This window comes from Oncorhynchus mykiss, chromosome 11 (assembly GCF_013265735.2).
Source record: "Oncorhynchus mykiss isolate Arlee chromosome 11, USDA_OmykA_1.1, whole genome shotgun sequence".
Lineage (NCBI taxonomy): Eukaryota > Metazoa > Chordata > Actinopteri > Salmoniformes > Salmonidae > Oncorhynchus > Oncorhynchus mykiss.
Genome location: NC_048575.1, coordinates 64,696,897 through 64,715,133, shown reverse-complemented (window position 1 = coordinate 64,715,133; position 18,237 = coordinate 64,696,897). Strand labels below are relative to the sequence as shown.

Below are 18,237 nucleotides of genomic sequence, written 5' to 3'. Positions count from 1 at the left end.
CTTTAAATGATGTTCTTTTTTACTTATCTATTTGTTACTTAACTCTTATTTTTCTTAAAACTGCATTGTTGGTTAAAGGGCTGGTAAGGATTTCACTGTAAGGTACCTGTTGTATACCCGTTGTATTCGGCGCATGTGACAAATAAAATTTGATTTGAATAACCTAACGGTGTCTAAAATCTAGCCACAGACAATGAAAACCACCCTTCTTTTTACACTGGACAACATAATGTGCCATTCTCCGGTAATTCTCCGGTAATTTCTCCCCTTTCTCCTGGAGAAGTATTCCACGGCAGGTGGAACGGGGGTCACGCTGCTTGCTTAGTGAGTACCGCTTCCTCCTGATTCACACAGAGGCTCAAACCCAGGACCTGTGTTTTTCTAAAACACGTGACTGCCACCCATGACAATGTACCAACCGTTTGAGCTAGCTCCATCAGCGACATTTCAAGCTAGCTGTGGAGTGAACTTATGGTAGGTTCTTAACTCTGTTACACAGGCTGGTAACACAGGCGGTCCAGACAGCAAAGGCAGCTTGCGCTCACCATCATTCAGTCACAGCTGGTCGAGGCCCCTCAGTCCAACACTTGATCGAAACCCTCCCCAATACGAGCCTCCTTAGTACCCTCCACCAAACCCTCCCTCCCACACATAATTGTTTGTGTGCCTCTGCTGGCATCTCCTCTGTTCTGCCACATTCATGTCCTGACAGTATCCCTTTATATTTCCTGCCAGCACTTAAGTAGAGGAAGATTTTTTTCTTCCTGCCTTCATGCTATGGCTCCTTTATGAGGAGATGCTGCCCGACTGCCACATTAATCAGCTGTCACTTTACTGAACGGACACAGAAGAGCAGAGCAGAGGTACTGAGGACACGGACACACATCTTGCGTCCCAAATGGCACCCAATTCCTTATATAGTGCACTATTCCACTATGGGCACTGGTTAAAAGTAGTGCACTATAAAAGGGAATATGGTGCCATTTGGGACACATTCACACGCAGCAGCAGTACATGCGTAGGAGAGACTATGACACCAGTCACATCATCTATAGTTCCATACACTGGAGCTCTCTCGCTATCCCCCATTCGAACTGAACTGAACAGAACTGTTGCAGATCTATAAGCTGAATTTCTATATGAATTATGGGAAACCACACTGATGAATGTGTTTCACAATAAGCTACCATTTCTGACCATGAGGAGCTAAACTGAATCACTGTGTGTCTCTTCTTCAAATAGCCATTTTACAGGTTTCAGGGGATAAACATGGGGTGAACATCTTCCATTTGCCCAAAATAAAAGGTGTCATCTTATTTCTGCACAATGGAGGATGGAGTTTACAGGTTCTTGGTCTCTGAACCTCATTGTTCTCCAACTCATTTTTGGAGGGCTAGGTTTCTGAAATTCAAAACAGTCTTCTAAGCTCCCACTAATCCCCAGTCATTCTGGCAGCGCAGCCCCTGTGATTGAGAGAGACAGAGAGAGAGGCGCTCGCTCCACAATATAGTCATGAGCTTCCTTCCTGTGTATGCTAATGAAAAGCCCCTTTCAAAACGAATTTCTCTCCTGGTAATAGCATCAGTCCATTGTGTGAGAAAAGCCATCATAGAATGATTAGAAAAGTGGAATAAAGGAAGTCAGAGAGGTATAGGCTTAAGATGAAGGGGCTGACAAGTCAACAATATGACAACAAAAAAACTAAGAGCTAGACTATCTAGACCAGCAAGACCACTTTCAGTAGTCCAGCGTGACCAGTTTGATCAGCTTGGCTCAGCGGTTTTCCTATTTTATTTTGGAAGCATCTCTTGGAGTGTCTTTACTAGTTGATGTCCTTCAGGGTAAAGCAGAGATCAAGGTCCTACTCTCCAGAGGCCGGGGCCAGCAGGCCAACACTCTCAGACAGAACAGTAGGGTTCATTAGGACAGACCTTTCCCACAACCCCTCTTTCTACATGCACAGAGCAGATGTAGATGGTAGAGCAGAGCATTAAAACAGACTTCTGAAGGCCCCCTCTCATTTATACTTCTTTATGATGTCACCCAAACAAACAAACAAATTAAAAAGGTTATTTTCTCCTTGAACCATTTAATGATTTCCCTACCTAATTTCACACTTTCAAGCTCCAGTGAAACTGCCAAATAGGAGATGCAAGCGTAAAAGCAAGGAAGGCCACAGCCAAATCAACATCATTCAAATAAACAAAAATGCAATCTAATGGATAGCTGCTATATTCATTACTTTACAAAAGGTACATTTGCCATTTCATATTTAAATAAACATCAATGCTATGGTTCCCTGTATGGCACTGTTGTGGCAGTCTAGTTAGCTCTTTACCTGTCCATGGCAAACTCCCTGATCTCATGCAGGTTGGGACTGGGGAGGAGAACAGAGTCATTCCTAATTCATCTGTGGTGCAGTGTGGTGTCTGGGCGGACGTACAGACACACACCGCTCCACTGTTTAGCAACCCAGGATGGCACGGTAGGGATTAAAATTAAGCAGCTCTTATCCCTGAACATAATCAAGGCAGGACAGGTCCCAGCAGGGTTAATCCTCCATACAGCAGGGGCCAGGAGGAGGAGGGGAGGAACCTCTAGCGGTTTGGTCATTGTCTCAGGTCAGGCGGCAACGTAAACACAACAGGAAACACTTCCCTTTCCTGTGTCAAAATCATCAAGCACCAAATGGAAGAAAATGTAATATACATGGAGGGACTACATCCATTTTAATTGTATGTTGCAACAATGAGCCCTAATGAATACAACCATGGGCACGGAGAGGTTGACTGTGCTAAAGGTGTGCTGCTGCAATTTCAATCCACTGACTAGCAGGTCATAGGGGATGTGTTTAATATCAATCCAGGCCGCTGCCTGAAGTTGACAGCTGCAGAGTTCATTTTAGCCTAAGTCCCCAGGTAAAGGTGGGAAGGCACAGTGACAGGCTGCACTACATAACACTGCTGATCTTTCCTGGTGAGAGACATTATCATCCTCAGATTGGGGAGGGGGTGGGGATCAGCCAGGGAATTGACATTCTCTTGTTGCACAGAGGGATTTCGGTACAATTGCTCTATGTTTATGCAGTGTCCATGGGTTGCACTATGGGGTCGGGTGGACAAGGGAGGTGGATTAACAGCCAGTCAACATGTCACAGTGTAATAGGCCCACTGGAATTCTGATAACGCATTACCACCCAGGTCCCTGCACAGAGGAAAATTATGCTGTGAAATCTGGTTTAAAACCAATTTCTGGCCCAGAGGTAATCTTGGGTCTGACTGCAAAGACATGATTGAAAGCTTTTGAGGACATGCCATCAATATCACAAGGATACGGAAAGAATAACACCAGATCAAATTAACAAGGCTGCTTTAGACTGAAGTTACTTTTTGTTAGTTTAAAATCCCAATACTAGACATATTGATGTTTATTCTCTTTGTTTTTATTAACTAGAGGGAATTTGTCAAATAAAATACAAAATGACATTTTCACAAACAGCATCGGTTTTCCCAAATATGAGGCTGAAAATGGGATCCTTAGTGACCACAGAGTCAAGTACACCCGTTTAACATCCCATTCAAAAGACAGCACCCTACACAATCACTGCCCTGGAGAATAGAGATTGTTTTTAGACCAGAGGAAAGGGTACCTCCTACTGGCCCTCCAACACCACTTCCAGCAGCATCTGGTCTCCCAACAAGGGACTGACCAGGACCAACACTGCTTAGCTTCATAGCTTCAGAAGCAAGCCAGCAGTGGGATGCAGGGTGGTATGCTGCTATTTAACCCCAGACAGCTAACAATTAATAAAACCTTAACCCCTTACACTCATGGGAAATGGCCAAAATGGATAGGGCTAAATTGACATGTTTCTTACAGATGAAATATGAAAAGCATAACGATGGTAGCAATTAAAAGGGAACAGTTTAGAGATTATGGGAAAATTATTAGACTAAAAGGTGAGGACAACAGTTTTCCTGAAAAGACTGAATCCAAACATTATGCTGTTGATTTGATGTGCATTTTACATTCATTGTACTTTTCGCTGCATTTGTTGACAACAAAATCTGAAAATACTCTAGATACATTCAGTGACATGATAATTTAGGGTAGGTTCAGCAGAAGACAAAAACATGACAAAGGTTTGAGTGCTAGGTGTAACTGGTGTTTCCAAGTGGCCACACATACCTCTCCAAAGTGTACACAGTTCCTAAGTAATTGTCAATGCACTTTTATGACTCTCATAAGTCTTAAATAATAAGGTGCTTTCTTAGATCTCCTAGCTGTGGCGTTGAGGAACTAGAGCAAGCACACTTGTAGTTGTTTTGTTTGGAACACAACCCTGCATCCCAGCCTTTACACAATAACTGTTGTTGTTTAAGAAATTCAAATACGGTCTATTATAAATTGCAATCTGGGTCAGATGGGCGTAATTTCAAAGGCTGTTCTATTGCTAACATGACTAGCTAAGTTATAAAATACAATCTTACAGTGTTAGGCTTTCACAAGGCAATTCAGAGAAGTAGATCGTAATGAGTGTATTCAGTCATGAGTGCATTCAGATGTGGTCCGCGGCACATTTCCTTCATAATACAACAAACATATGCTCATTCTGTCCAAGACAAACCAGGGTATAACGCCATGTCATTGTGTAACTGTACATCAAACATAGTGATCATAAACATTGACACTGTATATGACATGAGTTTTATGATATGGAAATATGAAGTGCATATTTGGACTCACAGGTGTTTGGCTTTCTTGTATTACATCACAGCGGTATTTATTATTGTCCTCAATCTGCCATTCGGACTCCCAAGTGGCTCAGCGGTCTAAGGCACTGCATCTCAGTGCTAGGTGTCACTACAGACACTCTGGTTTGAATCCAGGCTGTATCACAACCAGCTGTGATTGGGAGTCCCATAGCGCACAATTGGCCGGTGTAGGCCGGCATAGTTAATAAGAATTTGTTCTTAACTGACCAGATAAACAAAAATACAAACATCTCATCTTTACATAGTCTTCTTAATTTTCTTAATTCCTGGGACTGTGTTGGGGCTGGCCAGACAGACAAAGACCTAGAGAGTTATTTCCCTTGGCAGGAGGGAGAGGAGAGGCGATGGCCAGCGCCAGGGGTGGATGGAAGGAGCAAACCAAGCAAGCAGCACAGAGGGAAGAAACACAGCTCTGTCCCCCAGCCCAGCAGGTGTCAGCCAGAACCATAAAGAGTCATTCACTCTTGACCTGGCCTGCCTCTCTCACTACACAGGAAGTCAGTGTAGCCCACAGTACTGAGTGCTAAACTAATACAGTTTAATCTCCCCAATAAGATACTATGATCAATCCATCAAACTACTGAGACAGCCAAGTGTGATGTTAGTTTATTTATTGATGAAAATGTTCATGCAAGTTGAGGGAATTTAATGTCAACATGATTTCTCTGGAAGGTATCAGCTTGACTGATCGGTGCAATATCATCAGAGTAGATGAGCTGCTAGATTAGACTTGTTCTCCCACTGTCATAGCATTAGGTGACTTTTCTTCTAATCATGTTTTACGGATGAATGTCTTGAGGGGCAGTCCCCTTATAACATCAAGTGCTAAAACATACTCACTAGTCTTGTTGCAGGAGGCATTCCATTGTACTGCACAAATCGTTTCCATTTCACTGCTTCTAATAGCTAATAAAAATATCCACAATGAATCCTCTCAAACATAGTCTCTGTTTGGCATGACATGCATTACAATACTGCACTTAACATTAAGCAATAACCACAGAAGCATACAAAATGATGATGCAGAGTTAACGCGACTAGTCTACATTTGCTGCATACTTGAACACACATACATGTCAGAGTAGGATTCATATAAGCTATTCACCACAGCATCCACAATCATAGAATATAACGCTGTACAAGTACAACTTAGGCTAAATAAATTGAGAGACCACATAAATTGAACACAAATCTTACATAAAACAAATCATAATCCACTAATTTGAACAAGGGCCAATCTCTTTTTCAAAGAGCACATACTGGTTGGAGTTGGCACTTATGGTTCAGTCTCTCTGTTAGTCCATTCTAATCAATCCTACAACCTCAATTGAAGGAAAGAGAAAGCCTGACATTGTTCATACACTTAATTAACATGTGAAATCAGGTCCTGACTGATTAACATTCCACAGTTCATTGTTCTAGAAGATGAAATAAACTAGAATGAATGGTCAAGGCCAAGTCTGTAGACTTGAAAAAGCATGTGAACACCATAGAAGTTTCTGTGTAAATTTCACACACAAGTGATACTTTGATTTTGGAAAATCCTATACATTTGAGCAATTTTTCAAAACCGGTTGCTTACAGGTCAATCTTGATGCAAGTCCAAAAACTGAAGCTGTAGTTCCAACCAATCAATTGTGTCAAGTGAAATGCATCTGCGACATGTTGTAGAGAAAAATAACTATTTCTTATATATTATGTTCATTCCTATCCACATCTACCTTGACACGTTCCATTAAAACTACATCACTGATGAACGATTACGTGTCTGTCTGTTGTCGGCCACGGTCTCTGTCATGCTGGTTGCATTATCTAGTCTAACATGCATAATACTGAACACTGCTGTGCTCAGAACTCATTTCCCACTCAACATTCACTGCTGTACTTTAACCTAGCTTCCATGTAGTGTATAACAACAACTCTACAATAATAATGCTAGTTTCAAAGTTTATTCGCCATGTGCACAGGATACAATAGGTGTAAAAAAGTACAGTAAAATTCTTACTTGAGAACTCTTTCCCAACAATGCAGTGATGACAATAAATAAAACACCAAAAGACTCGAAGTCAAATGTTTGTTCCCACTGAACAGCATAAAGCCTAAAGAAATCCAAAGAAGCTATATTCAGGGAGTCAGGGAAGTTACAATGGACGGCTGCAATAATGGAGTACATATTCACAAAATCACCTTGTCAAAGTGAAATATAATTGTCCTAGGGTAGATCTATGTAGCCTCATAGCCTGGTTCCTCTCTAGATTTCTTCCTAGGTTCCAGCATTTCTAGAGAGTTTTTCCTAGCCACCGTGCTTCTACACCTGCATTGCTTGCTGTTTGGGGGTTTAAACTGGGTTTCTGTACAGTACTTTGTGATTTAAAAAAAAAAAATTTACCTTTATTTTTCTAGGCAAGTCAGTTAAGAACAAATTCTTATTTTCAATGACGGCCTAGGAACAGTGGGTTAACTGCCTGTTCAGGGGCAGAACGACAGATTTGTACCTTGTCAGCTCGGGGATTCGAACTTGCATCAGCTGATGTAAGAAGGGCTTTATAAATACATTTGATTGATTGATATGTGGGATGAAAAATCATTGGGTCGAAAATGGCAGCAGTCAGTTCCGTGTTTTCTACTCAGTTGAATACTGACAGATTCCTTGACAGGGCCTAGGCATTGTGTTGTCAGATCTAGCAGACTTAGGAACCATTGTGGCCAAGGCCCTAGGATATCATATGGAGCATTTTCAGTGCCAACATAAATTGTATTTGACTTCCATAATTTAGAATTTGTATTAGGATATTGAATTTGAATGTAATATTTTTAATTTGTAATGCACAAATTGAATAATTGAATGCATACATTAAACTTGTATTTCATGATTTGAAACTGAATTGAATGAATATTCAGTTTTAAAATGCAATTTAAATGTAATTGAATATTCAAATTCTATATTTATATATTGAGTTTCAATATGGTAGATATTACATTTGTCTGTGTATCAAGTTTACAAACTATAATGTCAAGCTTATCAAAGTTTAATATATTATAACATCTCAGATGCATTCAGATTGACTTATCAAATTCAGTTCCAAAACCAGAGACAACATCCTGGTACTTTGCCAGCCAGGAAAGGTAAAGGTTGAGGAGAACAGATGCTCTCTGTGGTAAAACAAAGCTTCTGGCATTTTGAGAAGCCAATGTGGGTTGTTTAATGTATTTTCTTCCTATGAATTTGGCTCTAGCGTTTGTACAATTTTGGCTATAAGATATTACCCCATTTCTGAAAGCTAAGACCATCTTCTGTATACCACCCATACCTTGTCACAACACAACTGACTGGCTGAAAATATTAAGGAAATAAATTCCACAAATTAACATGGCACACCTGTTAATTGAAATGCATTCCAGGTGGCTGCCTCATGAAGCTGGTTGAGAGAATGCCAAGAGTGTGCAAAGCTGTCATTAAGGCAGAGGGTGGCTACTTTGAAGAATCTCAAATAAGATATTTTGATTACTACATGTGTTATTTCATAGTTTTGAAATCGTCACTATTCTACAATGTAGAAAATAGTATAAAATTAAGAAAAACCCTGGATTGAGTAGGTGTCCAAACTTTTATTCAGACCCCTTGACTTTTCCCAAATTGTGTTCCTTTACAGACATTCTAAAATGGATCAAATTATTTGGCTTCCTCATCAATCTACACAAAGCGAAAACAGGTTGTCACCTCATTTTCAAATTCAAAATTATGGAATTAAAATTTCTGTTGGCACTGAAATCACTCCATAATATTGTCACTCAAATCTAGAAGTATGGCAAACAAACACATTAATCAATTAGCTGATGGGGCCTGAGGGCCACAGTGGCCTTTCAGATAAATGATTAGTGTAGCACATGCTTATCTATAAAATAAATAGGCGGCACTCAAAAAGGAAAACACTTGAACCAATAACATCCATGGTTGGTTGCATATGATTCCTGTACTTTAGGTGCTTGATTTAGAGTACCCGCACCTTAAATGTTCTACTGCACCTCTTATAGAATATTAGCTCAAAAGTATTGTGAAGCTCCTGCACCTAAATAGAAAACAGTACCAGCACAGAAAATGAGTAATGCCACCTACTTCAGTCCAAGTCAAGCATAGTACTTTCAATGTGAAGAACTTGCAACAGACAAATACAAACAGACAAATAGAAACAGAAAATAAGTTACTTCCATGCAGTCAGAGTAGTACTATTGCACATATATCAATCTAAATGAAGATTTCCTATATTTTAACGTAGAATAAAAACTGCCAAATAGGCAGAAGCTGTGGCAGCAGCTCTCCAGCGTATGACCTTGTGACTGACTGCAACAGCTATTTATATTCATTCATACATGTCAATCCCATCCAACCAAATCTATTTTCGCAGGTTGGCATTTATTGGGATGACTCAGCTCTGCAGAGTGGTCACTACCTGGCAGTCACAAAGTCATTCAATCTTATTTTTAACAAAGTCAACCTGCTCACAGCCGTCACGTCTACTATATTTAACACATCAAAATGACCCTATGGCGATATTATATTGGGCCTATCAGAGTGGGAACATAATTTGTATTTTATTTAACTAGGCTAAGTTAGTTAAGAACAAATTATTTTTTACAATGACGGCAAGTGGTAGAACGACAGAGTTTTACCTTGTCAGCTAAGGGATTCGAGTCAACAACCTTTCGGTTACTGGCCCAACGTTCTAACCTACCTGCCGCCCCAACACATAAAGGGTGTTCAGGCTTCAAGAGAAAAAACACATAAGACGGAAGGTACCCGTCATCCAAATCATTCCAGCAGCAACTCGCAAATGCCCCCTTTTCCAAACTGGGTATATTACAAGGTGAGAATCCGGAAGGCAAAACAAAAGCTATAGCACATCTAGACAACCATGTCATTCACTCAGCATCAGGGAAAAAACAGAGGAAAATGATTGCTGTGGCGTGACCTGTCAAAAATAACATCTTTACAGTAATTTTTTACATCTTGGAAAAAAACATTCTAATGTATTCACCACATTTGTTACTATACAGAATATTTAACTGTATTCTGCATTGCCTGGGGTTTACATTTAAAGATCATAATTCTTTTTGAAGTATGGCAAAGATGCTGCAGGTAGGTAGCCTATTGTAGGTGCCCCGTGCAGACAGAGGCAGTTCCCTTTGACACAATCGATGACCATTTGTGTACTCTTAGATCTGCAGAATCAGGAGGCAGTGCACGACATATCCATTGTTGTATATATTCAGCAAACACACGACATGGGTTTGGAATTTTCATATTATGAAACAGAACTATAATGTAAGAGGACAAAAACAATCCAATAATATTCTACAATCTCTCTATTGTAGAATACTCTATTGCAATTGATATATGTCGTTACGCATAACATGGCATGAGATACGCAATCTACAATTGATAATAGGCTGGAATGATTATTTCATCGAATGCAATTTCGTTTAATTAAAATATTATTTTTACCAGTCTATAATTGAGTTCCATAAATGAACAACAACTCCGCGTAAAATCCCCACAGCAGTCCCCCACTGGCTCACACATCCTTCAATCTCCATGACAATCGCAAAGCATTGTATCGTGTACGACTACGTAGGAATAATAGATTATGTTTGTTCGGCTGCTAAAATGAAAACGATAATCTTGAATCAAATTTCGACGTTTTATATATATATATATATATATATATATATATATATATAACCAGTAACATTATAGCACATTTCTTACCTTCTACTCCTCCCTTCCACTGGAGTTTAGGGATAGTACGTACGCGCACGCAGGAGTGTAAACTTGGCGATGCAATCACCAGATGGTTCCTTGCGCTGGTTAAATAAATCACCTCACACTCCTAGCCTATTCTTCTTAGTTTATGAATTGCACCTCAAAAACGTGACCAAACCCGAATAATGATTTCTCCTCTTTTCAATGTTTTTGTTGCAAACGACAGCGCTACTGTTATTCTCGAACAGTGCCGGAGAATAGCAGTGTAGTCCGTGATTGGCTTAGCCAATGTTTTATTTGCTCAATTATATGGAGGGTTAAGAGAGGACAAATCAAATGTAACCTGTGTTGAAATTATTCCTTACTTTAAAAAGTCCATGATTCATTCAATGTAAAATCAAATAAAGTTATTTTTAACTAGGCTATTTATAGTCTAAGTCTGTCCCATCTCCAAAAACAAAACAAAAATCACCGTGAGGTCGCAAATTCTTCAATAGCGTCAAATACACATTGACAGCAAATGGTTGTAAAAAAATATATAAAAAGCCTGTCACTGACCCAAATCTGTGGCCCCAACTGACGGTTTCAAACTCCTCTCGTACACAAACAACGCTAGTGCAACAAAACTGTCAGAGACCCACCCCTATCGCGGAGCGTTCGAGGAAATATTTATTTTGATTGGGTGAACCTACTTTCAATTAAAACAGAGACAGAATATCTCTTACTTGATTGGATTAAAAGCTGTCAATCTTTGCATACGACGTACAATTTGCAATCTACTTTGAAACAAATGAACTCACCTGCACATGATCGAATATATAATTTGTAATGTTATCCTTAAATATAAACGCAACATGTGAAGTGTTGGTCCCATGTTTCATGAGCTGAAATAAAACACATTTTCAATAGGCTTCTCAAATTCCGTGCATATATTTTTTACATCCCTGTTGATGAGCATTTGTCATTTGCCAAGGAAATCCAGCCACCTGATATCAAGAAGCTAATTTAACAGCAGTCATTACACAGGTGCACCTTGTGCTGGTGACAATAAAAGTCCACTCTCAAATACACTACGTGACCAAACATATGTGGACACCTGCTTGTTGAACATCTCATTCCAAAAATCATGGGCATTAATAGGGAGTTGGTCCCCCCTTTGCTGCTATAACAGCCTCCACTCTTCTGGGAAGGCTTTCCACTAGATGTTGGAACATTGCTGCAGGGACTTGCTTCCATACAGCCACAAGAGCATTAGTGAGGTCAGGCACGGATGTTGGGCGATTAGGCCTGGCTCACAGTTGGCGTTCCAATTCATCCCAAATGTGTTTGATGGGGTTGAGGTCAGGGCTCTGTGCAGGCCATTCAAGTTCGTCCACAACAATCTTGACAAACCATTTCTGTATAGACCTGACTTTATGCACAGGTGCATTGTCATGCTCAAACAGGAAAGGGCCTTTCCCAAACTGTTGCAACAAAGTTGGAAGCACGGAATCATCTAGAATGTCATTGTATGCTGTAGCATTAAGAGTTCCCTTCACTGGAATTAAGGGGCCTAGCCCAAACCATGAAAAACAGGGGTCCAATGGTGGCGAGCTTTACAATACCCCAGCTGACGCTTGGAATTGCTTATGGTGATCTTAGGCTTGTGTGCAGTTGCTCGGCCACGGAAATCCATTTCGTGAAGCTCCCGATGAACAGTTCTTGTGCTGACGTTGCTTCCAGAGGCAGTTTGGAACTCGGTGAGTGTCGCAACTGTGTACAGACAACAAAAATACACACTACATGCTTCAACCACTTGGCAGTACCGCTCTGTGAACTTGTGTGGCCTACCACTTCGCAGCTGAGTCGTTGTTGCTTCTAGACGTTTCCACTTCACAATAATAGCACTTAGTTGGGGGAAGCTCTAGCAGGGCAGAAATTTGATTAACTGACTTGTAAATGTGTCATCCTAAGACAGTTTGACAGTTTGTGCAGAAAATCTAAGAAGATTTGATGAATATTATGGAAAAAATTATACTGTATCATAACATCAATTCTGATTTTCATTGCTGACCAGCAGATGTCACTAATGTGCATTGTTAAAAGCTCCAACTAATTTAACCGTTTTTCGACACAATTTGGTGAACGCCCCAAACGCGTCAGAAAGCCTTGGCTTCCCATCACAAGTTTCAATGAACTGCTTGGTTCCCTAAAGGCTCTCCAAACACATGGGATCTTCTCAGTAGCCTTAGTCAATCAACCATGCGCCAAAAATGCATTCTCAAACCGCATGTCCCCAAAGCAGCACAGACCAGCCATCATCTTCCAGACAACGCTCTCAAACGCTGATAGGGTTTAAGAAGGGGCGTTTTTATACCTTTTACATGTTTCGCACTAATTTTGGTTCTACAGGAAACACTGACCAAAACTGTCGTTCCTAACCAGTCACGCTTGCATTACCAAAACATACATAGAGCAACTAATTTAAATGCTCTATCAACTAACTTAAATGATTACATTTACATAAACTGTCAAACGTAGCTAACAGTGAAAGGAGAAATCTGAAAAATATCCATAACCTTCACTCAGGGTTTGTATCGGCCAATCATAGTGTATGTTGCTAGACGGTTACGCCTATGTTTTGTTAGGGTGCACGCGATTTACGCCTGGGATATTCTGGAACCATCAACGGAGTGAGCGCAGTTCACATTCGTGTAATGAAATTGACCTGAAAGTCACGGTCTAGCCTGCCCGCAAGATAAATCAAATGCACACACTACGACGAAGGGTTTGTTTTGTTTTGTTGTAATGTTAGTCAAACGAATGAATAGATCTTAAGCAGCAAGTGGAATAGTGAGTACTTTTGCCAATGTAACGCTAGCTAGGTAGCCAGGCAGATGAATGATAAAATATTCTTACTTCTTTTGTAATGTGTCACAAAACAGACCGGTAGCAAAGTGTTGTCACTTGCCTGTTTTGTCGTTGTTCGTGTGACATCTAGCTAAGGTTAGCTAGCTAGCGCAAGACTGCTGCATCTAGCTAGCTAACGTAATAGTTTGCTAAGTAACTGCAATCTATGCTCGTTCAAAGTTGCTGACTATAAAGCTAGCTAGCTGGCTATAATATGCATTTTGTTGTCCTGGTTATCATAAATCTTATTTTTGTTCACCATTGCTATAGCTAGCTAACTAACGTTAGATCTCTAATAATTGTAACGAATGTTGTTTGCTGGTAGCTGTTAAAGGGGGCTAGAAACTAGAAAGGAGAACTCACCAACAAGCTGTCTGCTCTGCTCCTCTATGTCACTTCATAAAAAATACCCTTTATTAGTTGAATCAGGTGTGTTGTTGTAGTGCTGGTTTGGAACAAACGCCTGCACACTTTAGTTATGTGGTCACCAGGTACTGACCTCTTTTGTAATGTCATTTAAGAATCAGCTGATGGCGCACATTTTTTTCCCCTAATCATTTGGCCTAACCTAATCACTTCTCTATCAGGCTACAGTAAGGTGTGAGGGCACACGAGGGTTTGTCAACAGTATTGCTGTCCTGTATTGAATAGGTATTTCAATAAGGATTAGGCTACCACTTGGATAAGGTAAGGGGCTTGGTACAGCTGTGGCTACCTGTACAGCCCTGTAGGATTTATGTGGTTTGTCTCCTTTGTAAATTTAACCTAGGCCATGCTATAGTGTGCTATAGTCCTTTACTCACTTGACTATCATTTATTCTAGCCCTTGCCAACATGTCCAAGCATTGAAAGTTACTGTTCCCAGTGTGAGAGAGCATCCCCAACCACTAACACCCCCATGTGTATCATCTTCTTCAAGTTTGACCCTCGACCTGCATCCAAAAATGCCTACAGGTAAGGCCTCTCCTCCCTCTGTGTACCTTTACCACACTTTTCATATAGACTAGCCGGGACAGCTCTCATTTTATGTCAACTGGAGGCCTATATTCAGATGATGGTTTAAAAAGATGCACACTTCCAGATGTTGAGCAAATCTGAATCTTAAAGGAATCAAAGCGTCATTGCGTTTGACGCAGGGGACATTCTTCTCATCGTCTGATACATACTGAACAAAAATATAAACTTAACCTGTAAAGTGTTGGTCCCATGTTTCATGAACTAAAATAAAAGTTCCCAGAATTTTCTTACACCCAAAAAGCTTATTTCCCCCAAATTTGGTGCACAAACGTGTTTACATTCCTGTTAGTGAGCATTTCTCCTTTGCCAAGATAATCCATCCACCTGACAAGTGTGGCATATCAAGAAGCTGATAAAACAGCATAATTATTACACATGTGCACCTTGTGCTGGGGACAATAAAAGACCACTCTAAAATGTGCAGTTTTGTCACACAACACAATGCCACAGATTTATCAAGTTTTGAGGGAGAGTGCAATTGGCATGCTGTCTGCAGGAATGTCCAACAGAGCTGTTGCCAGATAATTTATTGTTAATTTCTCTACCATAAGTCACCTCCAACATTGTTCAAGAGAATTTGGCAGTACAATCGGCCTCAAAACCGCAGATCACATGTATGGCATTGTGTGGGCGAACGGTTTGTTGATGTCAACAGAGTGCCCCATGGTGGGGTTATGGTATGGGCAGGCATAAGCTATGGACAACGAACACAATGACATTTTATTGATGGGAATTTAAATGCACAGAAATACAGTGATGAGACCATATATATATATATATATATATATATATTTATATATATATTTTTTTTTTAATAAAAAATAAATAAAAGGTTTTTGTTATCTGTGACCAACAGATGCATATCGAAATTCCCAGTCATGTGAATTCCAAACATTAGGGCACAATTAATTTGTTTCAATTGACTGATTTCCTCATATGAACTCTAACTTGTTGCGTTTTAATTTTTTTTGTTCAGTATAATTGTGAATAAAACATTCCCTTTGTCCTTCAAAGATGCGTTAGGCTAGTGCTGAAGTGTAGCAACTCTAATCTAATTAAGCACCCAAAGCAGTGATAAGAACCTGAGGTAACCTGTGGTGCTGTCTCTCACTGGAAGTATGGAAAGCTAGGCAGTATTCAAACTGAATTGCTCCGTTTCACTTCCCGATTTCAATGAAACTGAACATTTCAGTTTGGTTCCAGGCTAATTCAAAGCCTCCCAAACAAAGCACAGTGAAACACCATGTACCATCCACTAACCTTTCCTACAGTCACTGCTGGTTTCTCTCAGTGAAGGTCCTTTGTGGGCAGACGCCAGTGGTAGAGGAGCAGTCAATGCAATTTAAAGCCCTGCTTGTAATAATCCCCTGGGCTCTGTGGAGCTCTCTCTCTACCTGGCCAGGATCTATCTCTGCCTTTGCCTCTGGGAGATTACACTAGCCTAAGGCGATCAGTGGATGTGTGTGGGCAATGACTCACTCTGGACCCATGGGATATGTGTAACCTGTAGGCCTAGCTAGCATCCTCACCGTGGTTGAATTTAATGCATGTAGGCCTACATTATCAGTGAGCGGAATGGCAAAATAACTACAAGAATGTTAAGTAAATCCCTTGTGTAAGTGGTTTTTCACCATACACCCAATTCCGCCAACATCCCTGCCTGCCAACAATGTTGTGTTCTGAATTCCCATTATGCCCATGTATTGCCTCACCATCAAATTATTAGTACTTTCCTTTGCAATACAGCATGAATGGAATGTATCTTGTCAAAATATTAGCCTTCCCAGTGACCTTGTCTCAAACATAGTATTTATTTTGTAAGGAATAAGTGACAAATTATAGAATTCTCTAAAATGGCGCACTCTCCGCATAGCTGGGCCCTGTTAATTGTCTTGTTTCTCTCCTAGTGATTCCCACAGTCTCCAATAAAGCATGGATGCTCTGCTCTCTCTCCTGTGTAAAATCATTAGTGTTTGCTTTGTTTCTGGGCCAGTGTCATCAACTCTTGGGGAACAAGTGTCACTGCAACCAGCTTTTGCATCATGAGTCTTTGATGTACAGAGGTTGACACAATTAGGTCAATTTGCTTTATTTGTTCTTTAAGAAATCCACCTGCCTCTGAACAAGGTTAATGGGATTGGTAACCGCTGGCAAGATACAATTATTACGGAGGTCATCATAGTTCAGTGGCCTAATCTGTCTTCTGTAACTGTGCACCACGAATAAATGCCTCTCAGTGAAACTATTTAATCCTCATCATTTGACCTGTGACACCAGCATGACAACCAATACGTCTCAGGTAGTTGGCTTCGAAAAGGGACGTGTGTGAAAAAACAAACATGCGTGTTCTGTGTGTCTAATTGATAATGAGCGATGATGAGTAATGGCGATGCACCAAATGTTTTTTTTATTTTTTTATTTCACCGTTATTTAACCAGGTAGGCCAGTTGAGAACAAGTTCTCATTTACAACTGCGACCTGGCCAAGATAAAGCAAAGCAGTGTGACACAAACAACAACACAGAGTTACACATGGAAAAAACAAACATACAGTCAATAATACAATAATGCATATCATTATCTGGGAACAGTGTGTACCAGCAGAATTTTGAACAGAGGATGCAATTATAAATTGTAGACTACATGGAATATTCTAGGTTGACCATTTTACTTGACTGTTTGTGCAATACCTGACTGGATATTGCTGTTAGCCTATCTCAGGTTAGATACGGTTACAACTATATGTTATATTATAGGCCCACACATTTTGTATATACAAATTGAGCCCACATGTCTCGTAGAGCCAGCACAAGAAGTTAGTGTGAGTAGAAATGGCCTACAGTTTTTAACAGCCCGGCAACATTCAATATAAGCTACTTCTATAAACTACAGAATGTTTACTTTGATACCAGGTTTAGTGTCACTACTGTAAACCAAAACAATATCACAGCATGGACATTTTTTTGTCAAAATGTTTTTGCTCTTATTCACACTTTTTAATAGAACATCCAATTTTGTTGTTCACAACTATGCTTAAACCACATAAGAAGACCACTTTTGAGGTCTGGGAAAAATCTAAGTAATTTAGATTTTTGTTGTTGTGTGTAGTTACCCTTTAGTTCAAGAGTGCGTACAAACTCAAATCACTCACAAAGGACCCACAGGTCCCACTGTGCAATTCCACTTTTCGCCCAAATCCACATCTATGGCAGCTTCTGCTGCCTCAGCACACTAATATAGGGCAGCAAAAAGGGGAGGGAAAAACCTCACAATCGTGTGTGTGTGTGTGTGTGCGTGCGTGCGTGCGTACAAGGCTAGCGGGTGATTCATGGGACAATAGCTGAACAGTAATGTGAAGTCACTAAGTCATGCACTGTTGCCTTGCTAAATAAGTGACAGTTGTGCAGTGGTAGTAAAAAGTCACCAGAAATTAATGTCAAATGCAGCATTAGCAACAACAGTGATTAAGTCTGTTAGTGTGGTGAGTGGCACATTAAGTCCCATTTGTAATTGGATAACTACTGAAAATGCCAGTAAGTTGTAGTGGTGCTAGCTCAACATAGGCCTAGGTTTCACTTAAAGCACTAGACTGCACTAGGTTATTTAATTTCACGTTTTGGATTGTTTATATTCCTTTCTCCTATGTGTGCTGTGTGACACCCCCCCCCCCCCCCCCCCCCCCCAGTCTTTCGTATCTTTCTCTCTATTGGAGATGCTCTGGTTGAAGGCTTGCTGGCAGGCTCCACCACCTCGACAGAAACAGGGAGACTGCAGCATAGCCAGGGGATTAATACAC

General features: G+C 40.4%; 2 protein-coding genes across 23 annotated transcripts in view; one reads left to right on the top strand and one right to left on the bottom strand.

The window, feature by feature from the left end:
• Positions 1-11,638, bottom strand: part of arvcfb (ARVCF delta catenin family member b) — a 309,144-nt gene extending 297,506 nt beyond the window's left edge. For 9 of the 14 annotated variants that reach the window (XM_036936118.1, XM_036936125.1, XM_036936123.1 and 6 more), the window contains exon 1: positions 10,543-11,638. The gene's annotated coding sequence lies outside the window, so the exon portion shown is untranslated. The remainder of the gene's footprint in view (positions 1-10,542) is intronic. The other 5 variants (XM_036936132.1, XM_036936129.1, XM_036936133.1 and 2 more) reach the window with 3 other exon arrangements.
• A 488-nt stretch (positions 11,639-12,126) lies between these two features.
• The window catches only part of LOC110536236 (transport and Golgi organization 2 homolog), a 30,999-nt gene continuing 24,888 nt past the window's right edge, over positions 12,127-18,237 (top strand). For 2 of the 9 annotated variants that reach the window (XM_021621892.2, XM_021621890.2), the window contains exons 1-2: positions 13,214-13,368; positions 14,249-14,379. In XM_021621892.2, the coding sequence (XP_021477567.1) occupies positions 14,324-14,379 (56 nt within the window). In that variant the 5' untranslated portion in view covers positions 13,214-13,368; positions 14,249-14,323. Of the gene's footprint in view, positions 12,276-12,966; positions 13,401-13,443; positions 14,113-14,248; positions 14,380-18,237 lie in introns of those variants that run through there. The other 7 variants (XM_036936134.1, XM_036936136.1, XM_021621893.2 and 4 more) reach the window with 7 other exon arrangements.